The sequence below is a fragment of the Chenopodium album genome, chromosome 7 (assembly GCF_948465745.1).
Source record: "Chenopodium album chromosome 7, dcCheAlbu1.1, whole genome shotgun sequence".
Taxonomy (NCBI): domain Eukaryota; kingdom Viridiplantae; phylum Streptophyta; class Magnoliopsida; order Caryophyllales; family Amaranthaceae; genus Chenopodium; species Chenopodium album.
The window spans coordinates 5,985,354-6,009,979 of record NC_137840.1 but is presented as its reverse complement, the minus strand read 5'-3'; the positions used below and the strand labels follow the sequence as shown (position 1 = coordinate 6,009,979).

Sequence of the window (24,626 nt, the reverse complement as noted above, 5' to 3'; positions counted from 1 at the left end):
AAGAAATAATTAATATTTAATAATAATAATAATAATAAATAATAAATATTTAATAATTTAAATAGTAGTAATAATAATTAATATTGAATAATTATAATATAAATAATAATAATGAATATTTAATAATAATAATAATAATAATTATTATATTTAATAATAATAATAATAATAATAATAATAACTGATTTTTTATAATCTAAATTAATATTTAAAGATAATACTAATTATTAATTTTCAATAATAATAATAATAAAAATAATAATGAGATAACATTTAATAATAATAGTTATTATTATATTTATTATAATAATAATTAATATTTAATGATTATGATAATAATGCGATAATAATAATAATAGTAATAATAATAGTAATAATAATAATAATAATAATAATAATAATAATAACAATAACAATAATAATAATTCACCAATAATAATAATAATAATAATGAAATATGCTCTGCTCGGATCGGCTCTGCTCTGCTGCTCTGCTCTGCCCAGAAGCTATTAAGAACAGGGCCATGTTTATCTTATTTTTCATATAACTAAAAAACATTATTATAATAAAGAAAATAAAATATAATATTTGTGTTGTCATCCCTCCTACGTACCTCAATAATATACTTTCCATGTGAGGAGGTTGCCAACTTGTAAAGGACTAATCCCTTGCTTATAAAAGGGAGCATTACTCCCAACATTTACTTCAGCAAATACAACATCCTCTTTTCCATAAATAAATTATTCTTTCTAAAATTAGCTAAATCCTCTTCATTCCTCTGTTTTTGAGTTAGAAACATGAAAATGAACAAACCCGCCTTAGCCTTTTCTATTGTTTTTCTAGGATTATGTATCCTAAATATTAATGTTGATGCTTTTGTGGCTTCTGGATGGCAAAAGGCTCATGCCACTTTCTACGGTGGCAGTGATTCTTCTGGAACTATGGGTATGTGTAGACACCCATTTGTGTCTCCCCAAAACCAAACCCAGTGATGAGTACCTTTCACGTCGAATCATGATCGAATGAAACGAAAGTGTGGAAAGGTCTAGTGTTGCGGAAAGTTTTATTTCTTTTCCTTTCTCTTCTCTCTGTTTTTGAAAACTTTATTTTAAGAAAACAGCCAATCCAGTTTGGTTGGTCCATGATAAGGGTCCAATAGTGGTGTAGTTGGATAGGGCTTGCAAAGACCTTTCCAATGATATATTATAAGCCCAATTCCGATGAATATTGAGGAAGTTATGGCCAATTTACTAAACTGGGCCCGGTTTGAGTTTTAAGTACGGCCCAATGATCTAGGGGAGGGCCTAATATGATTTATCATTCCTAATGTAATTAGGAATGGTTTTGGTCTTCTAGAACATTCTAGAAGGTCTTATCATTCTTAATTCAATTAGGATTCTTTAGAGTTTTAATTAGATCAAATAGCATTTTCGACTGAAATTATATTATTTTATCTTCCAGTACGGTAAAATTATCATAGTTTCGAAAACGTGTTAAAAGCCGGTTTGGCGTCCAACCCCAGGCCTTGGCGCCTGGAACCAGGATTGGCGCCAGACGCCAGCCATTGGCGCCTGGCGCTAGCCACTGGTCCTGGCGCCAATGAGCCAGGGCTGGCGCCAAGTTGTTTCTGTGATTTTCAGACTCTGTTTTGATAAATTATCTTTTTTTGGCCGATTTTCTTTATAAATATCGTATCAAAAACTCCGTTTTCATTCATCTACAATCAACAATCACCAATTATCTCCAATCACCGATTATCAATTTTCTACAATCTACAATCAATAATCATCAACATTCTCCAATTCTCTTTATTCATCATCTTTCTTTCATCAATTCTCAATTCTTAATCTTTTGGCATTCTTTCTTTCTTGCTTTTTCATACAAAATTCCGCATTCACAAGATCTTGAAGCACCTAGCCATATTCGAAGTTGCCTTCGCCCTAGACGTGAAAGGAGGTACGAGGCATCCAAGTAAGTACTTTAATGGTTTTATTGATATTATGATGTAGAAATCATGCTTAGATTGTTATTATGATTCCTAGTATCATGTCTAGGGTATTTTTAAATATGATTGTTATGATGCCTTTTATTCTCTTCCTAATATTTATTCATTGTTAGTATCATGTTAGGGCTAAAGATTTGATTTTTATTGTTTAGTGACATGCTAGGGTTTGTTATTAATCTTGTTAGTATCATGCCTAGGATCTTGCTATGCTTTAACATGATTATGATTATTATGATTGATATTATTATTATTATAATTATTATTCATGATATTGATTATTTATTATGTTGCTTGATATGTATCATATTTTATATTTTTATTGCTTGATCACCTTTTATGCATGTTTAAAGGGAATTGGTACTTGCAATCACGCTTGATAAAATTATTAATAATCTTGTTAGGGTTAATTGTGATTATAATTCAAGTGATCGCCAATAATAGATTTATTTGTGCATTAAATTCAACCAACATAGATTAAACAGGTTTAGGGTTAATCCTATTGATTGTATGTTAATCAGAAAGCGCACATGAATACGAGCAGAATAAAGTAGAGGCCTATTATTAGGGCAGGTTCAATCTCTTTTAGGTTGGATTTGTACCATCATCCCCGGACCCTTATTTGGTTCATGACCTTATGGAGTTGACGATCTCTTGGATCGTTAAGGGGTGTAACCTTCACCTCGTGAACGGTTTACAAGTTCCTTAAAAACTTGTTGGCGACTCTTTTGCTCTATCTTCTTCCCTTTTGGACGCCACCGTACTTTAGTGTATGATCACAGTGGGGTTCAAGCTAGTGGGATTTTAAAGGCTTGAAATTATTCCCTACAGTTTTTGGCGACTCCGCTGGGGAGGATTTCTATTTTAATTCCTGAATTTGTTTCGGCAATGATTTAGAATGAGTGGATGAGACTCGAAAAGTTCTAAGTATTTCATGTGCGTAATTTTGATTAACATTATTGTCATATGCATAAAAAGGTTCTCATTGGAAAGACCATCCGTAATGAGTCAAAAATATAGGATTTTACACGTAGGAAATTTGAGAAATGTCTTTCACAACTAGGACTGAAATAACACCACGCGAAACTGGAAGATTTTATCGAGCACAGAAAGCTGTTGAGGCATGTGGGAAGTAGCGTCAGGGGCCAGAGCTTGGCGCCATACATTTTGCCGTAGCGCCAGACGCCAGTATTGGCGCCAGGCGCTACAGTTAAAAGTTGGCGCCAGTCTCTGTTTGCTGGCGCCAATTTCCCCCAATACCGAGCCAGAAATATGCGTTCTAATTTCGACCGGTTTTTCGTATTGTTTGCTCGATCCTGCTTCCTGATTGAATTTTTTCTCACTTTTCTGAAACCCATATGTGTTCTACATATGGACATAACCTTCTGGGAATTCATGCTCTATCTACCCGATTGAACGCTCCTGGCAACAAAGGGTACATCTGAGAGGTTGAATTCACCAAACCATGGAAGTGAGTTTTTTCTAAAAACTTGCGGTGTCCTATCCACACGCGTTAACCCTTCACGGTTAGGCTTCTACGCGGTGCATCTGGAAAATTAACCATGGACCCTATTTGACTAAACCATATCCCGAACTTTAGAGAACTAGAGCCATGGTTAGGTTGCAAACTCATTGCATCATATTGTGCCTACTTGACTAATTGTGCATTATTTGTTGTGCATACTCTATGTGATTTTTCCTAACCGTTTGTTTGAATTGTGTTAAGACTAAATAAACTGATTAATGACAAAAGGACTTTGTTTAATTAATTAATTAATTAATTTGAGCTAATAAATAAACATAAAATCGAGTCAAAGTTCCTTTAAGTCAACCCGGATTTTTATTCCCGTATACTGCACAAACGTCAACTTGTTTTGGTCATAGCTGGAGTTTTAGAAAGAAATACGAGTCGTACAACCTATGGATCTGTAGCCCCGAGTTTTATCTTTAATTTGGCGTTGGTTTGATCCCAATCAGAGTCGCAGATCAAAAGTTATGACTAAAATACCACAATCTATCCAGTTTAATGCATATACGTGAAGTCTTAACTTAGTCTTTGCTTGAGTCTAGTCACATAGTCTAGCCACATGGTCATGACACGAGCCTTAACATGTCATCTACACTCACTAATCTTAGAACACACTTTGAGTACACGTCACCATGACCATGTCGTAGGTCCATGCATGAGTCAATCTTTCCGTCATTTGAGTTGGGGGTACATTCTATTCCTAATTCTTCATATCCCTCCATCTAAATCTTCTTTCACATTTTATTCCAATTTTCCTTCATTCCTCCATCCATTGCATGTTGAATAAAGTTTGAGTTAAATAATTAATGATAAGTATCCCCAAATTCCTTTCCCACAGTACTTGGTCGAGGAGAGAGGCGATTAATCAAGGACAACCTCTTTATTCAAGTCTCGCTTTTTGATAAACCGATTCGTCAGAAGAGGATGGCTAAGAAGATAATGGCAACTCAAGAAGAAGTCAATGAGCTTAGGAACCAATTGGTTACCATGACTGAAACACTGAAGCTACTCACCCTCAAGGTTGATGATCCCGTGAAGCAACAACAGATGGATCTCATGCAAGAGAGTCTAAGCAAGCTATCTAGTGACTATAAATTTCAAGGCATGAGTTCACAAGGGGTCTCGCTGGACAAAGAACTTCTTCCGCATAAGTTCAACGCCACTGACATCCCTAAATTCAAGGCAACAGACAACCCTTACTTCCATATAAGAGCTTTTGAAACTATAATGAGCATTAAGGGTATCGATAAGAAGGTTTTCCCCTCTCTGTTCCCACTATCTCTTGAAACCGTTTGCCAACAATGGTTTTTCTCCCTTGACAAGGAGAAAACCTCTACCTGGAAATCGATAGCAAACTCTTTCGTTGATAGGTACAAGTGCAATATTCAAGTTGAAACCGATCATAGACAACTTGAGATGCTAAGACAAAAAGAGAATTAAGGCTTTACTTCTTTCTTTAATAAATGGAGAGAAACTTCCGCCAAGATGATTGAGGTCCCCATCGAAAAAGAATCCGTGAGGATGTTTATCAAGAATCTCCAAGAAAAGTATTCAAAGCACTTAAAATATCAACACAACTTGAATACTTTCAAGGCCGTCTATGACATAGGTATCGAGATCGAAGATGACCTCGCAAAGCAAAAAGCTACTAACAATAGTAACCACGGTGGCTGGAAAGGAAAGAAGAACGAGAATCCTTCTTCTTCCAAAAACGCCCACTCTAGTAATAATGTTAGTACCTTTGACCATAATGGTGTCTTAGCCATAGATAATCAAGGTTCTAAAAGGAAACCCAGGCGAGAGTTCACATCCATTGGAATGACCTACGATGCTGCTTTCGATCGTCTCTATGATCGAGGATTAATCAAACCTATTGGCCCTACCGAGGATCCAACACCAGAAAATCGATCTTCGAGATGGAATCCAAACTCCTATTGCAAGTACCATCGAGGAAACGGTCATACCACCGATGAATGCTACAGGTTTCAAAATCTCATTCAAGACCTCATAGAAGCAAACAAGGTCCCATTGCCTCTAGTTAGCGAGAAGACTGGGTGATGATGAAGCGAATGACACAAGACAAGAGGCGAGCTGCAACGACAAGATTTCATGGCCTCTTTTTCTATTTCTTTTTCATCTTTTCTTTCCCCAATAAGTCTAGCATAGGCACCTTTTCTTTTCCTTTAGATTAATTTTGTAGATTATTTTCTTTCTTTTCCTTTAATAAAATGAGCACTTATTTTCTTGCATATGATCATTTCATTATATTGCATTTAAAAAAATAAAAAAAAAAGAAAAAAAATCCATGTCGAATTAAGCACAAGGTATACCAATGATTTGAGGCACCCCTTGTAGCCACATCATATCTCCTTTCACCTTTCAAATTTACAATCCTTTCTTCATAAACCACTTTGAGCCTCGTCTAATTTAACGATATACCCTTCTTTTTTCAACCTACATCTACCTAACCTTGGGATGGGATGGCGTGCAACTTATGCAATTCTAAAGAAAGCTTGAGCAAATTCAAAAGATAGCAAAAGCAAAAAATAAATAAAAGTGTACAAAAGGGTAAGTGTTCCAATGTCTTTGATATGAAAATATCTTCGATAAGAACACGTCTCAGATTGCGTCTCTTATCGAGTGCTCGGTACCGTGCCTGAGAAACATGAATGCCAAGTGAGTGATAGACCGCATGATCGGGATTGCCCACACTTATTAAAATAAAATAAATGCTAAAGCAGAAAGAGCTAAAAAAAGAGTAGAAAACCTCAAGCATAAAAATACAAATATTCAAAAGCAAGGTTGCACACCTTGGGGGCTTATCTAGGGTCTTGAGCCTTTATCCCCTTCTTCTATAACCTTTAGCCTAACCACGTTACAACCCTTGAAAAGACCTTTTTGAGGTATACACACTTGTGCGAGGTTTGGCTAGAGCTACGTTTGGCCTGATTCCTTACGGATACGTAGGCAACCTCACATCAAGGTGCGGCCGCAATAAACATGCATTCATATTCACATTCACACACTTACACCATGATCATATCAAGGGATCTCCAATGCTCATCCCTATTCATTTAGAGCTAGACTTGGGGGCTTGATCCCTACATCATTAGCTTACCTAGCCTAAGAGTTACCACCATTTGACTCTTTTCAATATATTTTTCCACACACTTAGCTCTTGCGGCCTAGCGGCCTAGCTTTAGTGTCACTTTCACACACCGCACAGATACATGACCAAATAGTCTTTCCCTTAGGAACCCTTTGTCATGAAATCTTAACACAACATTGAAGCATGCCTTATCGCACATCACTCATCATTGCATCACGAAGTATGAAGTGCTTAGCCTCCGTGCCTAAGTTACCCAAATACTTTCATCATGGAGTCAACAGTTGAGATAGCCTAGGATGAATTAATCCTTGAACCTTGAGAGATAGTATCAAACAACATTTGACTAAGCTCATTCAACATGCATCTTCAAACTTTTGATTTTCTTTTTCACGTCTTTCTTTTTCGGGAGAAAGTCGGTACCCTCCACAAAATGACAGAAAATTTTTGCTTTTTTGCATTTTTCGAGTCGTACGATCACATTACAATGCACACAAGAGTCATGTACACATTGAGTCATGTCGTGTCATATCATTTTGATTTGAGTCTAACACATGTGTCATTACACTTCGAGTCGAGTCAACCTCGAGTCAGTCAAACATATCGAGTCAAGTTTATACCTTGAGTTGTGTTGAGTCGATGAGTCAAGCAACATTAAGCCTTAGGTCAACCCTAAGATAATTAAAAAAGATTGGCAAAGTTCTATAGTCAAAAATAAATACAGATGCAGCAGAACAGGGAAGACCCTACTCCAGCGCCTGGCACCAGAGATATTTCAGCAACGACAGGGCTCGAAGCCTCCCAGAAAGGTGATTTCGACTTCATGCAGCAATTTCGGGTTCCTTGGTACGCCAGTTAGCCCCTATAAGCAATTTGACATGATTAAGTAGTCGGTTTATTAATGACATAAAATCGTCTCACTTAGCTTAAGCGCCTAAAACACTGGCTCATTACAATCGGTTCAAAAGCAAGCACTTAAACGACAATATTTCCAAATATGGATTGTCGCGCATTCTTATTAAACAACAAAGTTTTCCAAAAATTGGATTGTCAACCCCAACTGACAATATTTCCAAAAATGGATTGTCGTGCATCTTCTTCAACGACAATTTTTCCAAGATTGGATTGTCATCTCTGGCAAAGTTTCCAAGCGTGGATTGTCGTGCTCCTTCTTTTATTGGCAAGTTTTTCCAAGTTCGGATTGTCATACATTCATCGGCTCGTTGGCAAGTTTTCCGAGATTGGATTGTCATACACCCAGTTTCCTATGGCAAAATTTCCCAAAGGATTGTCGTAGGTCTCTACTCATCATAAATTTCGGCAAAAGTTCCTCAACGTGGATTGTCATTCATTTCAGCAAGTGACAAATTTTCCCGAAGTGGATTGTCGGTCGACTCTTTTTTGCAAAATGTTCCAAGACGCGGATTGTCAATAGTGGCAATATTTTCCTAAAAGGATTGTCGCATAGCGTTGGCAAATTTCCAAGGTGGATTGCTTTCAAGAGTTATATTCCAAGATGTGGATTATCGATCGTAGCAAAGTTCTTATGAAAGATTGTTACGAAGCATTGGCAACTTTTCCAAAAATTGGATTTTGGCAAATTTTCCGAGGTACGGATTGTCGCTTCATCGTGACAACATTTCCAAGGATGGATTGTTACGTGGCATTGACAACTTTCCCTAAATAGGATTGTCATACATCATACAAGAGTTGTGTTGGCAACTATTCCCAAAGAAAAGAGGATTATCATCACAGCAAAAGCACCGACATACTGGTTCACAAGCAGCAAAGCGCCGACGTACTGGCATAGCATCATTAAGGATTAAAAAGCAGTGATCTTTTCGAAGACTATCACAGCGGGAAAAAGATGCTCTTTGTTCAGAGACGAGTGAACATCGAAACAGCAAGATGGCGTTCTCTAGCTTGTAGAAAGTCATCAAACAAAATACAGCAACAATCGGTTACTTTTAGAGACGTGTGCTCGACGGTGCAAGATACGCGTTTCTTAACTCTTTTATCTGTTTAACTAATGCTAGTTTTGCAGGTATCGGCGTTACAAGATTGATTTAGGATCGCAGAACGTTCTGAATCATTCTCCGTCCCTATCGATACTTTGACTTTCGTTTTCGAAACTTGCGTTTCTCCAAACTCAGTCAAAGTGGGGGCTTCTGTAGACACCCATTTGTGTCTCCCCAAAACCAAACCCAGTGATGAGTACCTTTCACGTCGAATCATGATCGAATGAAACGAAAGTGTGGAAAGGTCTAGTGTTGCGGAAAGTTTTATTTCTTTTCCTTTCTCTTCTCTCTGTTTTTGAAAACTTTATTTTAAGAAAACAGCCAATCCAGTTTGGTTGGTCCATGATAAGGGTCCAATAGTGGTGTAGTTGGATAGGGCTTGCAAAGACCTTTCCAATGATATATTATAAGCCCAATTCCGATGAATATTGAGGAAGTTATGGCCAATTTACTAAACTGGGCCCGGTTTGAGTTTTAAGTACGGCCCAATGATCTAGGGGAGGGCCTAATATGATTTATCATTCCTAATGTAATTAGGAATGGTTTTGGTCTTCTAGAACATTCTAGAAGGTCTTATCATTCTTAATTCAATTAGGATTCTTTAGAGTTTTAATTAGATCAAATAACATTTTCGACTGAAATTATATTATTTTATCTTCCAGTACGGTAAAATTATCATAGTTTCGAAAACGTGTTAAAAGCCGGTTTGGCGTCCAACCCCAGGCCTTGGCGCCTGGAACCAGGATTGGCGCCAGACGCCAGCCATTGGCGCCTGGCGCTAGCCACTGGTCCTGGCGCCAATGAGCCAGGGCTGGCGCCAAGTTGTTTCTGTGATTTTCAGACTCTGTTTTGATAAATTATCTTTTTTTGGCCGATTTTCTTTATAAATATCGTATCAAAAACTCCGTTTTCATTCATCTACAATCAACAATCACCAATTATCTCCAATCACCGATTATCAATTTTCTACAATCTACAATCAATAATCATTAACATTCTCCAATTCTCTTTATTCATCATCTTTCTTTCATCAATTCTCAATTCTTAATCTTTTGGCATTCTTTCTTTCTTGCTTTTTCATACAAAATTCCGCATTCACAAGATCTTGAAGCACCTAGCCATATTCGAAGTTGCCTTCGCCCTAGACGTGAAAGGAGGTACGAGGCATCCAAGTAAGTACTTTAATGGTTTTATTGATATTATGATGTAGAAATCATGCTTAGATTGTTATTATGATTCCTAGTATCATGTCTAGGGTATTTTTAAATATGATTGTTATGATGCCTTTTATTCTCTTCCTAATATTTATTCATTGTTAGTATCATGTTAGGGCTAAAGATTTGATTTTTATTGTTTAGTGACATGCTAGGGTTTGTTATTAATCTTGTTAGTATCATGCCTAGGATCTTGCTATGCTTTAACATGATTATGATTATTATGATTATGATTGATATTATTATTATTATAATTATTATTCATGATATTGATTATTTATTATGTTGCTTGATATGTATCATATTTTATATTTTTATTGCTTGATCACCTTTTATGCATGTTTAAAGGGAATTGGTACTTGCAATCACGCTTGATAAAATTATTAATAATCTTGTTAGGGTTAATTGTGATTATAATTCAAGTGATCGCCAATAATAGATTTATTTGTGCATTAAATTCAACCAACATAGATTAAACAGGTTTAGGGTTAATCCTATTGATTGTATGTTAATCAGAAAGCGCACATGAATACGAGCAGAATAAAGTAGAGGCCTATTATTAGGGCAGGTTCAATCTCTTTTAGGTTGGATTTGTACCATCATCCCCGGACCCTTATTTGGTTCATGACCTTATGGAGTTGACGATCTCTTGGATCGTTAAGGGGTGTAACCTTCACCTCGTGAACGGTTTACAAGTTCCTTAAAAACTTGTTGGCGACTCTTTTGCTCTATCTTCTTCCCTTTTGGACGTCACCGTACTTTAGTGTATGATCACAGTGGGGTTCAAGCTAGTGGGATTTTAAAGGCTTGAAATTATTCCTTACAGTATGTCAAGTTATTTTTCATTTAAATTTATTTTGATTCACAAATCATTCAATTCTACCAATAATAAGTTTATATGTTTAGACTGACATAACGAATTGAAGAAGCATAGGACTAAATCTTAACAAATTATCATTGATTTGCAGGAGGAGCATGTGGGTACGGCAACTTGTACTCCACTGGCTATGGGACAAGCACCGCAGCTCTAAGTACTGCATTGTTCAACAATGGTGCGGCATGTGGGCAATGCTACAGAATCATGTGCGACTATAACACGGATCCAACATGGTGTAGGAAGGGAGCTTCGGTAACTATTACTGCAACTAACTTCTGCCCTCCAAACTATGCATTGCCAAACAATGCAGGAGGTTGGTGTAACCCTCCTCGCCAACACTTTGACATGGCGCAACCTATCTGGGAGAAGATTGGCATTTACAGAGGCGGAATCATTCCTGTCATCTTCCAAAGGTAATTAAAAACATCTGGCCTTAGACAACTTGAAACATAATTGTACATTGAAAAGTCTGATCTTTTATAATTATATGTTCAATTGTAGTAAATGTACATACATTAAATTATTTTTCATTTTGTTATAGGGTTCCATGTATGAAGCAAGGAGGAGTCAGATTTACTATCAATGGAAGGGACTACTTTGAGCTTGTATTGATCAGCAACGTAGGTGGAGCAGGATCAATCCAATCTGTTTTGATCAAGGGAACGAAAACTACTGGATGGCGATGTCTAGAAATTGGGGGGCTAACTGGCAGTCATTGGCATACCTTAATGGACAATCTTTGTCCTTCAGAGTCACTACTACTGATGGCCAAACACAAACTTTTAACAATGTGATTCCTGCTAATTGGAGATTTGGTCAGACATTTTCAAGTCTTGTACAGTTCAAGTAATACAAGTACTGGATTCATGGATGCGCGCTTGCAGTGTGTGTGGGGGTGTAAGCCATGGAATCCTTGATAGGCAGAGGCATGCTCATAGCATTTTATTTCAATGAAGCAGCCCGCCAAATTTATCAATGTTTTATATTAAGTGACTTTATTAATCAAGCAACTAATTTTTTTGTGTTGCTTTCATTGTATACTACATGTGTGTCACCTATAATTTCTAAATAGGTTTGTTTTGAGTGATTATCTTACAAATTTGGAAAATTACAATTTAATAATCCCAACTAATGCCGATTTACCTACAATAATCTCTGTTTAGGGTAAAAATACCTTTGACACATGGACCAATTAGAAAGGGACACGTGGACCAATCAGAAAGGGACACGTGTTAATCTTGGATGGGTCCAACGTGGACTACTCCTCAGCTAACACGTGTTAGCCTCGCATATAACAAATAGAATGGCAGCCTTCAGGGCCCAACTCTAAAGAACGCCGCAAAACGGTGCAGCCCATTCAGTCATCCTGACCTAATGAAGGGCACATTTTCCAACGACCCTATAAGTAGGGAGATTTTTCCCATTTTGGGGACACCTTAATTTAATACAACAACCCTACATTCTCTCACATTAGAGAAAACACTTGATCTCATAATCCGAGAATATCTCACCTTTACCTTTTCTCCACCATTTCATCTTCTACTACCAATACTAACTTGATCGTCGAAGGCGAAGCTCCTACCAAACGGAGTCTCCATGTTTTGCAGGTACAGACCGCGCCGGACCAGTCTTGGTGATGTAACTCTCCCGAGGGACCAAAATACACCCAAAACATTTGGCGCCGTCTATGGGGAAGAGTACCTCTAAGATGGTTCAAGATTCTGTACCACCACCTGCACTGGAGGAGCCAGTATGGGACATGAGGGGATAACTGTCCCCCCACTCATAAAAAAAAATAGTTTAAATATATTTTTTTGTGCAAAATATTTCAATTTACTGCAAATGTTTTAGCGGTTACTTTGAGCACTTCATAATTTTTATTTTTGCATAAGTACAAAATACCTATAAATTTAGACCATAACAAACATTTGTTGCTGTGTTGGTTAGTGAGATCGAAGTTTAATTCCTACTGCATGCATTTCAGTTTTTCTTTATTTTTCATTTCATTTCATTTCTTTTCTTAATTAGCAATTATTCTATATACTTATTTGATTAATTGTAGTTGTAATTTTACTTAAACAGTTTCCAAATTATGGTTGTGAAAGAGAATTATGATAAGTACTCCATTATTTAGTTATACGTAGTATTACAATTTTTCAAATATTCCGAACCCATAATCAAATACGTTTATAAAGGAAATTTTGGTATATGGTGCCGGTTTTTCAACTAGTACTCTGTATTTTGAATTTTTATGGGTGTAAAACTTTAACCATTCATGTATCTGTATATTCTAACATTTTTGGCAAACTAAGTGATGTTTATTTGTCCCCCCGGTTTAATATTTTTGGCTTCGCTACTGGCCACTTGAACCCAACCGGCTTACGGTCGATGGAGAGGTCCACACGGACCATGATACAAATAACAACTATGAAGTCGTAACTTATGTGGCCCCTAATGGGCCACTAATCTCTAAGCGCATCTGTCCCAAAGATAGACTAGAAAGTAGCAACAATAAAGCTGGTCCTAGCAAGTCTACTGGACCACCGCCTGGGTACACCTAGACGATAAGGGGTCAGGCTCTAGTCACCCGAGACGAATTTATGAAATTCATGACAAGTTTTATGGGTGAAATTAAGGACCTAATCAACAAGAGGATGACTGGCTCTAGCAAGGGTTAGCTGGTCACGAAGACTCCTCAAACTGAGAGATGAAAGTCAATCAAAGACATGCATCCCAATCCACATCCAAAGGAGAAGGCCACACCTGCCATTGACTGGTCCAAGATCCTTCTTCCTCAAACGGGAAAAAGAAAGGTCATCCGGGTAGTTCAGCCAGATGGCAGTAAGAAAACGTTCTCCGATGCTCGACACATCATCGAGCATAATAGGAGCCAGCAATTGTTTAAGTCAGCCTCTACATCGAGCTTCGAATTCTCAATCCTTGCATGAGATCCATAAAGATGGCAAGTTAGTCCATACCGACCCCCATATGATTGGGTTAGTCTCGTATGTGCCTTAGATGCCCTACAGGCAATATGTCCCACTATTCATGCAGCCGACTTTCTTTCAGGACAGGCGGCACATAATGTCCAGCCCCTAGACAAGCAGCTCCGATTTCTTAGACTTGGTAAACAAATCTCTACGTTCACCAAGGAAATAAGCGAGGCAGCACTGCCGGACAAGGTTAATAATGTTTTGGTTGGTGCCTATGATGGTACCACCAACCTTGAGGATCACCTCATGGCGTACACCGACCTCATGAACATGCAGGGGTTGGAAGACGCCATGTGGTGCCAATGCTTACCGGCTACCTTGAAGGGCATAGCCCAACAATGGTTTGACAACTCGCCAGCCGGATGCATTATTGATAGCTTCAAGAGGCTTGCCTTCTTGTTTGCTTCCCACTTCTCGATGAACATCCCTGCTAAAAAAACAAGTCTCTACTTGAGCACTATACGGCAGGGAGAGAGAGAAGGACTCCACTCCTATGTTATACGGTTCAATTTGGTAAGAAGTTAGATTCAAGGGATGTCTGATGAGGTAGCCTACACAACCTTCTTTAAGGGTCTGAAGAACGGGTTAACCTTTAAGCTCGTTAGGAAGAGGGTCTTTACTCTCTAAGAGGAGTTGATGCAGGTGGAGAGCTTTATTCAAGCCACCGACCTCTGCTCGTCTAGCCTTCAGTAGGATACTAAAAAGTCTGACAAGCAAAAAGAGATCCGGTTAGCTTAGCTGACTCAAAAAGGTGAAGAGAAAAAAAAGAGAAAGGAAGTCTTGGTGGATGATGAATCTGATCAACCGACCCAGAAGAAAAAGAAAGAATTCAAACAGTACGTCCCAAGGTACAAGTTTAATAAAGACTGTTACTCACTAGTGGAAAAATAGCTATCCGTAACGGGCAAAAACAGCCTATCCGTAACGGGCAGCGGGCGTTACGTATGCTGCCGTTACGGATAGGATATGTTATTTGTAAAGGGCAGACAGACTGCCCGTTACGAATAACCCGTTATTCGTAACGGGCAATCAGACTGCCCGTTACCAATAACCCGTTATTTGTAACAGGCAGTTTGATTGCCCGTTACGAATACAATTGAGCCCAAATTAAAAAAAAAATCCAGCAGGTGATACCTGCTAGTCTGCTACCAAATTTTAATTACTATTATAAATTATCAATTACAAAAAATAAATAATTTTAAATAATGATTTATACAAATATACAGTTCAAATTCAATTAGCAAAAGTTATACAACATTCAAATGATTTTATCAATTAAAGAAATTAAAAACAAGTCATGCACTTGCTATAACTAAGATTAGATTCAAATTCAATCCGTTGCTCTCTCGTTTGCTCATAATTCGAAACTGTTTCAGCAACACCAGCAGATTGTTGTTCTTTCTGGGGTTGTTCCTATTGTTGTTTAATTTTGGCGTGATTTTAGCAAAGGGGGCAGCGGAGGAGGAACTGGAGGAAACACTACTAAATGTGTTGATCAACTGTTGAAGCCCCTGGAGAAGATTTGAGTAGCATATCTTGCCGTACTCTCGGTTTACTTATTACCATACCTAAACTAGCAAAGAAAGATCCAAAATCAGAAAAAAAATAAAAAAAATCAATAGATCTGTAGCAAAAAAATGCAAACTACACTAGTGTAGAATCAAACACAACATGCCTATATTATTTATCAAAGTTAAAAAAATAATATATACAATTTTAGCTTAAGATAGCAATGCAGTTACCAAGTAAGAACCACCTGAAATCCATGCGAGCTGGGCTGACACTGCCAATGAAATAACCACCTCGTAAGGGCATGAACTCGAATAGCTAATCAGGAATTGACTCCGGGGATAAATTGAACTTGTTTAAAGCAGTGTGAGGGTATTCTTCTGTTTTATAGCGGTATATGTTATTTAACTGGGTATAATCAAACCAGTAATATGACCGAATATGGTACCTAAGTGCCTTGATCTTGGAGTTGATCTTGTCCAGCAATTCTTTGTTGTCAGGCACTTCTTTCAACATGTTTTTGGCACATCTCAGTGCAAAAAAGAAAAGAGACTGAATCTCAATTGGATACTCATATATTCCCTGCCCAATTGATGATTATGGATAAAGTTAGTAAGAAAATGGAAGCAGGCATGCATGTTACAAATAATTTTAACCACGGTAATCTGTTCACTTATTGGCTTTAAGACATTATCAGATGAGTTTCTATGTTTTAGGTACAAGAAGTTATTTAATCCAAAATAGAAGAAGCATAGGATTTTGTAGTTTCAGTATGCTAGTTACATTTAAACTGGTTGAACATAAACCTAGTGAATCACTCTTCAATACCAGAAAAGGAAAGGGTAAACAAGAAACTAACCATATAGTTTTTTCCAGCTAAAAGAGACGTCTCCTGGACCAGGATCTACTAGATCACGTAAACTGGCATACACTACTACAAAACATGGAAAAAAGACCCCTAACTAAAGACCTGTTTTCTCAATCAACGGGTCTGATTGAAATAAGAGATCAATAACAATGATATCAGGTCTCTTATGTGCATGAGGACCCACTATGTTTGGTGGATAAAAAATATATATAGATATAAGAGACCCGTTGTCATTTTTACAGGTCTTTTATGTGCACAAGGGCCCACTTCTCTTACTTTGGAAAAAAAAGTAGAGATATATAAGAGACCCGTTGTCCAAATAGAAGGGTCTCTTGCATTTCTTTATTTATTTTATTTTTTAAAATCAAACTTTTCTTGGAATTAACTCCATAGCTGCTAAAGTTCATGAGGTCTAATAAATAAGGTGAGTTAATTTCAAATAGAAGGGTCTCTCCCTTATTTACTCACCTTGAAATTAACTCCATAGCTGCTAAAGTTTCATATTTTCACAAACACTACTCTTCCTCCCTTCATCCACTCATTATTTTTTTTCCTATCTTCTTATCTCTTATTTCATGTATTTCCTCCATTATTTTTTTTTTAATTATTAACCCAAAACTGGAGCAATCTCCCCTCCCCGAGCTTGCACTTTGAGGATGGAGCAATCATTTTTACGGCTTAGCTTCAAGACTCTTTGCTTTTGTTCGCTGCAATCTGCCGACTCGTATGGGTGGTGCTGCTGGTTCGTATTTCTTGTCCTAGTTGTTGCCGTCGGATCTGCGGTGTTTTGACGAGAAGAGTTTGTAAAAGGCTCGGCAACTTTATTTGCTTCGAATCCTTCTATAACCTCAATTAATCAAAGTATAAGTATACTTCTTATGTTATTAGAGTTTATATGTCACATGAAGATTATTGGGTTTTCATATTTGGTGAATTTATCTGTTTTTTTTTTTTTTTTTTTTTTTTTTTTTGAAATTTTTTAGCTTGAATTTTGGATTTTAATGAGTTTCCATTTCCAATTCAATCTTTGTTTTATATATTATCGTTCCTTGTTTTTTTTTTTCGGTTTAATTTCTTCTATAATCTGAACTTTTTTTTAATTAAATTAAGACTTACGGTTTAGATCTATTGTTTAGGTTTTGTTCTTGATTTTTTTTTTTCTCCATTTTTTTCCCCAAATGTCTTATTTTGTATTTTACCGATTTTATGGAATTTCGGTAGCATCGCAGTATGTCTTAAACCTTAATTGTTACTTAAATTTTCAGTAAGCAGCTAGCTTTGTGACTAAATTCCCAAAAATTTTAAACTTCAATTACCTTTGTTTTGAATAGAATTAGTTAATAGTCATTATATTATGTGACTTGATTTAGTTTTCAATACATTTTGTTTCTTATTTCCAGCGACAATGACTAAAATAAGATGCTCTTGATCTATTAATTGAATGTTGTGTTGGTGAGTATATGATGTTTTACTCCAAATTATGCTTGGTTTAATTTAATTTTTAATATATTTTAAATTTCTGTGTTTGATTTGTTTTCCAGTTCGTGACAATTGCAGTAGTTGAAATGAATTGGGTGGAGATGGTGACTTGGTGAGCAAAAGTCCGATTATGAGAATAAAATATATGATTATGGTTGAGGCTTCTTAAGTTAGTTAGCTTTCCATTATAAAATAATCACAATTGGCAAGTTTATGAATTGCAATACCTTTTTTTTTTTCCATATCAATTACAATACTTGGTAGTGTTCTTGAATGCTAAGTGTCTTTGTTAAATTTGTTGAACCAAAGAGGTTTAATTTTATGTTGGTGATTGAGTAATTGTAGTTGTAAAATTCTATACTATTAATGTATGGTTGACGACTGCTTCTTGTTCTAATATCATGCATATCATTCAACGGTTTACTAAGATATCTGGGGAAGAACTAAACTTCTCAAAATCATTGATTAAGTTCAGCCCGAATATATGGTCCTCTTCTCAAGCAGAGTTCAAATCAATTTTTCAAATGAAGCAGGTACAAGTGTTCGATCATCATCTTGGGGCTCCAATTGATTTCGTCGGCAAAAAGAAAGACCACTTCCAATTCATTGTCGACAAAATTATGGGACGAATTAATTGCTTAAATATTGTTTGGCTTTCCCAACCACAGAAGTTGATTTTCATTAACTCCATCCTGGTGGCAATGGCGTCCCATGTTCTCGCTTGCTATGAGTTACCTGTCTCTATAACTGGGAAAATTGATTCCTTACTAATGCGCTTCTTCTGGGCGCATTCCGAAAACAAAGGAATGCATTGGGTAAGGAAGGATATCATGCATCTTCCTCGCGGCCTGGGTGGCTTGGGCATCCGCTGCTTGTCAACCCTAAACAAGGCTTTGCTTATGAAACAGGTTTGGAGACTCGTGTCCAACCCGCAACTTCTAGTTTCCAAAGCCTTTGGTGCTCGGACGACCTTCCTTTCCAATAACCCTCACACACGACCTACTTTCTCTGGTCGCTCTTCTTATGGTCTGCGGGGGTTACTTAAGGCGGACGCCTTCTTAAAACAGGGTTGTAACTGGAAAATAGGTAATGGTCGGTCTACTATCGCTGGTTCGGCCAACTGGGTCAATGGTCGCATACCTAAGTTTAAACCGGGAATTCCACTGGCCAATTCTGCAGCTCATTCCGTTAGTTTTTTCATCCATCCTCAGTCTTTGGGGTGGGATTCGACTAAAGTTCTAGACTGGTTTGTGCCTGCGGATGCTTCGGCAATCCTTGCTTTGGAAGCTCCTGACTCGTCTCAGGATGATTTTCGTTTTTGGGCTAGTATCCTTTCGGGAAGGTACTCGGTGAAAACGGGCTATGCAATGCTTCAGAAACAACTTTCTCCAGAGGTCTCTTCTTCTTTTTCAGATTCCTTCTAGAAAGTGCTCTGGTCTCTCCGGCTACAGCCTAAATGGAAGTTGTTCCTATGGAAATTGCTTCATCGAGCTCTAGCAGTTAAGGTGGAACTCCATCATAGAGGGGTTCCGGTTCAGGATGTGTCATGTGACCTATGTCATTCAGAACCGGAAGATTTACAATATCTCTTTAGAATGTGCTTTAACGCACGCTCAGTTTGGAAGGGTGGATGCCTTGGTATCCGCTCAGAATTTAATGGAGACCTTTCTCTTTCGGATTGGATCCAAAGAATATATCCGACTTTTTATTAGTCAGGATGGGCCTTCTAGTGCTCGCTTAGGCACCTTTGTTGGCACGCTGTGGAGTTTATGGTTATGTCGTAACTCTAGAATCTTTACGGTGTCTTCTGCTACCAGGCCCTTTGATTCACAGTTCGCGGAGGTAATGGACGCTCATGTAGTATTTGTATCTTCGGTAGATTCGACTACCTCCCTTAATTCTACGGGCGGTGAGGTCATGGCCTCTCCTCCGCCTGGGTTTTACACAGCTCAGCTTGGCCTTAGTAACCATGGGGATACGTTACTTTCACTACAAATTGATGGTGCTTGGTTTCAGGACTCTCTTCATGCTGGGATGGGATGATGCTTGGATAATGACGACCCATTGGATGATCGTATCATTGGCGGTAGTGACTTCGGGGTCTGTTCTTCAGCTTTACATGCGGAGGCTTTGGCGTGCTTGTACGGTCTCCAATGGGCTTCTGATCGTCGACTTCATTCTATCACGGTTTTTTCGGATTCTCATAATCTTGTTACCCTTCTTCGGGGGGACGGGAATGGAAATGTGGATTATCTATGGCTTATCCGCAAGATTCAATTACTTGGCTCATCCTTTCAGTATTGTAGTGTTCATAAGGCGGATCGTCATCGTGTTCATCGAGCTCACCACATTGCGGGGGAAGCGGCTGTTCATTTTATTCGCTTTAGTATTAGTATGTAATCTGTTTGCATCCTTTGTCAAAAAAAAAAAAAACGTATTTTATTTAATCTTGAATTGTATAGGTGTAATTCAAATTTTAAAATTTCAGCAGTTTAAATGGAGCGGTAACAAATTAAAAATTTCAAAATTCAAATAAATATTACACTGAAAAAAAAATAATTTTTTTTTGAAAATAAAGGGATCAAACAAATGGTAATTTTTGAGGCGATCCCGAAGGATCTTGGTGCTGTTTTATTGGAGGACTTGGGAGGTGTGGCTCTCCCTAGGCAGGTGCCGATGAATAAGGCCTAGTGTTTTTTTTTTTGTTTTCGTCAGTAGCGTAGTTTTTGTTTTCTTTGTCCCTTTTTTTTGCTTTCTAGTTTCTAGCTTTATTACTTCTTTTTGGGGCTTGCCCCTCGGCTTCACCAAAAAAAAAAAAAAAAAAAATATAACATAATAGGTCTATTTCACTCCCCTCAAAAAGACCCCAAATCACACATAACGAGTCTTTTTCCCTTCTAATGTAACTATTATACACCTCGCCTAACAGACCGCCTAACTCTAATATCAGGTTTTTTTTCTTTTTAAAAACAGACCCCTCTATATGAGGGGTCTCTTTATCAAACAGACCTCTGAGATAGAGACCCGTTCAAGACGGGTCTCTAAAGCCAATTTGGACGAGTCTGTTAGCCTATTTTTGTAGTAGTGATATTTCCACACTGTAGACACCTAAAAATGTCTCCCCAAAACCAAATGACCTAAGTTCATTCATCTATCGTGTCACATGACGTAATTGTCCTTAGCCTCCTAGCCTAAGAACATACATCATGCATACATTATACTCAAGACGGGCAGTTCAATATGACAAGAAGAAAATCCAAGTGATTCATTTCGTCTTGCTCAACAAGGAAGTTCAAAACTTTTTCCCTTTTCTTATCATGACTTTTATTTTGGGGAAGTTCAAAAACAAAACTTCATTTTTCACGTCAGTCTTTCTCGGGAGAAAGTCGGTACCCTCCACTCATGACAAAAATGACGGAAAATTTTTTCTTTTGCATTTTTAATTGCTTGTGTCAGTGCACACACTCACTCAAGACACACACAATCACAAGTCATACACATGTCATGTCATGTCAAGTCAAACTTGGTCAAGTCTTTTGCTTTTGCATTTTTAATTGCTTGTGTCAGTGCACACACTCACTCAAGACACACACAATCACAAGTCATACACATGTCATGTCAAGTCAAACTTGGTCAAGTCAGTTGGTCAAGTCAATCACAGTATATACGAGTCCCTTGTCAAATTTTATTTTGCAGGTCTTATCTACAGCCCACGTCCGAGGACAAGCGGACCATCTACAACCCACGTCCGAGGACAAGCGGACCATCTACATCCCACGTCCGGGGACAAGCGGACCATCTACAGCCCACGTCCGGGGACAAGCGGACCAACTACAGCCCACATCCAGGGACAAACGGACCATCTACAGCCCACGTCCGGGGACAAGCGGACCATCTACAGCCCACGTCCGGGGACAAGCGGACCATCTACATCCCACGTCCGGGGACAAGCGGACCATCTACAGCCCACGTTCGGGGACAATCGAACCACCATCATTTCACGACGACGCAAGGTTCTCGATACAAAGAGACTTGCAATCTCATCATTTGTCGACTTTCCTCAAGCATGGAAAGTATTATTCGGTGGATTTCTTCAAGTATAGAAAGCTGCCAAAATCATCAGTCGGCTTTCCTCAAGCATGGAAAACATTATCGGTGGATTTCTTCAAGCATAGAAAAACGCCAAAATCATATGTCGACTTTCCTCAAGCATGGAAAGTGTCATCCGGTAGGTTTCTTCAGGCTTAGAAAGCTACCAAACTCATCTGTCGGCTTTCCTCAAGCATGGAAAGCATTTCAACAAATGTCATCCGATGGATTCCTTCAAGCATAGGAAAATACCAAACTCATTTGTCACTGATACACTGGTGTCAGATACGCATTCTATCCCTTTACTCTTTTATCTGTAGAACTAACATTTTTCTGCAGGTATCGGCGTATACATAATGATTTAGGATCGCAGAACATCTTAAATCATTCTCCGTCCCTATCGACTACTTTGACTATCGTTTTCGAAACTGACGTTTCTACAAACTCAGTCAAAGTGGGGGCTTCTGTAGACATCTAAAAATGTCTCCCCAAAACCAAACCCGATGATGAACAACCTTTCACCGCCATTATTGGTCGGGTTGAGTATTTAATTTTTGGAGTGCTTAAATCCATATTTCCATTTCATAAACCAACTCAATTCCTAGCCCATTTTCCCAAACCATAACTTACTTTCCTCTTTTCGTGCCTTTAACCCAAAATAATTCATTTCGTGTCCTTTAAAATCATTCATTTCGTGTCCTTTTTATAAAAACGTTTGATCTAGTTTATTTTGGTCCATAATCTGGGTCCAATGATTAAATAGTTGGATGGGGATTTAAAAGAGCTTTCCAACGATATATTATAAGCCCAAATCCGAGTTATAACGAATAAGTTATGGCCAAAATATTAAACTGAGCCCAAACCGAACCTAAGCCCACCTTACCTACGACCCAATGATCATGTGGAGGGCCCAAATTATTTAATCCTATTCCTAAACCAATTAGGATTAATTGGAAACTTCTATAAGTTTCTAAAAGATCTTAATTATCCGTTTTGAAAAGATAAGATTAAAGAGTTTGAAATTGAATAAAACTTTTCTTTTTGAAAATCCTATTTCTAGCCGAATTGAATGATGTTCAAAGATAGACAGATATTATTTTCGTGCCTCATAGTTTTTATCCAAATTTTATATGGTTGGATAGCCCTTGAAATTATCTTTCCAATGATATATTATAATATGTATTCCGAGCTATAACGAAAAAGATATGAATTAAATAAAAAACTCTATCCAAAACTGACACCGACTCACTATTTCGTCCATATCTTTTATTCTACAAAATATTTTAATCTGATTCTAATTGGGTAGGAAGTAGACTTCAATAGCTTTCTAACGATATCTTATTCATCTTATTCCGATTTCCGGATCAAAAGATATGATAAAAACAAAAACCGCAAAAACTGCTGTCTATCGCAAGAGTTTTAATCCGATTCGAACTCGATTCTTCGACCCTCTTTTTTCCCTATAAATAGAGGTCATATCACCCCTTTTTCAATCATCAACAAGCTTGATCATCAAATAATTCTCTTCTCCCTCTTTAGCCTAAACACTAGCCTCCCTATTCTTTCATTCCTTCCCTTAAGCACTCCAAGGAATTCATACAATACCCAAAGTTTTATACTTAAAACCAAGGTGTGAAAAGGTAGAATTAACTGAGTGTTTGGATTTGGGGAGACATTTTTAGGTGTCTACACACACGCATTCTGGTAATAGAGTATTGTAGAACCATTTGCAGGTAGTGGCAAGCATCACCAGAGACCTTCCATCTAGGTACTTGGCTATCTCAATCCATACATCATCCTCAAACCTTGGAGCACAAAATCAAAATTCAGTTACAAATTTCAATTTGTAACCATTATTCAAAACTACAGAAACTCCAAATCCTGGTCTATTCACGCAAAATCATGCTAATCAAAAGTTAAAATCAATTGTTGAACCGTTCAATTCCACAAACATAATCAAGATTCAATAAAAGATAATTACGCACAAAATGATTCCAACCACTGCATTTTCTTAAAAACACAACATGCCTATATTATTTATCAAAGTTAAAATCAAATATCACAAGATCTGAGATCCTGAACCCTAGAAAAAACAATCCATTTCAAATCAAAAATTCTACAAATCAATCATTTACTCATTTCATTAAAATCATCACAACATGAATCAAACCCAACAAGATCCAATCCACAAAAACAATAAAAACCCCATTTAAGATTTAGAAATTTCCAAAATCAAGGGCAAATCACAGATAAGAAAAAGGGGATTAAATCGAAAAATGACGAGATAAATGAAATTATACCTGGGTAGAGAAGAAGTAGCAAGAACACCAACGAACTTCAGCAACAAGAGCAGTATGAGTCTCAATAAGAAAAGCAGTTTGAATAGTCATATGAAGAGATCCTGTCATCTTAGCACCTTTAAAAGGTTGAGAAGGACCAAATTCAGTACGGCAAGACATAAGTCCAGGCATTTTGACTTTAGCAAGCTCGATTTCGAGTCTACCAGTGGTGGTCTTCTCGACTGACAATGAAGTTGCCGCCATTGTTGTTGAGCTTGAAGAACAGGAAGAGAGAGAAGATGAATGAGGAAGAAGAGAAATGCGGGAAGAGAAATGAGCTATATTGACAGTGATTTGAGGAGAGAGAAAGAGAAGATGAGTAAGGAAGAAGAGAATGCAGAAAGAGATAGTGATTTTTGGAGAGAGAAAGAGAAGAGGAGTAGGGAAGAAATGCGGTTGGGGAAGTATGTAGGAACCGATCTTTAACCCTAGAGAGTTTTTTAGTTGTAACGGGCTTTATATTTGTCCGTTACAGTTAATAACTATTCGTAACGGGCATTAATTTGCCCATTACAACTATTAATTATTCGTAACGGACATTTTTTTGCCCGTTACAAATAAGTTTTTCCGTAACGATCAAATATTTTGCCCGTTACAATTACTC

At 37.6% G+C, this 24,626-nt stretch overlaps 1 protein-coding gene and 1 pseudogene across 2 annotated transcripts; one reads left to right on the top strand and one right to left on the bottom strand.

Moving 5' to 3' along the window:
• Positions 1-741: 741 nt before the first annotated feature.
• On the top strand, positions 742-11,595 carry LOC145640846 (expansin-A11-like; annotated as a pseudogene). The gene is made up of 3 exons (XR_014114985.1): positions 742-945; positions 10,837-11,158; positions 11,287-11,595. The product of XR_014114985.1 is annotated as an expansin-A11-like (transcript).
• Positions 11,596-23,374: 11,779 nt separating this feature from the next.
• On the bottom strand, positions 23,375-24,266 carry LOC145640845 (adenosylhomocysteinase-like). The gene is made up of 2 exons (XM_081692080.1): positions 23,984-24,266; positions 23,375-23,488 (listed from the first exon to the last, which is right to left on the bottom strand). Exons 1-2 carry the CDS (start codon positions 24,224-24,226, stop codon positions 23,483-23,485), a joined length of 249 nt encoding a protein of 82 aa, XP_081548206.1. The 5' UTR covers positions 24,227-24,266; the 3' UTR covers positions 23,375-23,482.
• Between the last annotated feature and the right edge of the window lie 360 nt (positions 24,267-24,626).

Excerpts from the sequence above, each read along its gene's own strand:
- LOC145640845 (XM_081692080.1), bottom strand. The coding sequence starts at position 24,226 with ATGGCGGCAACTTCATTGTCAGTCGAGAAGACCACCACTGGTAGACTC.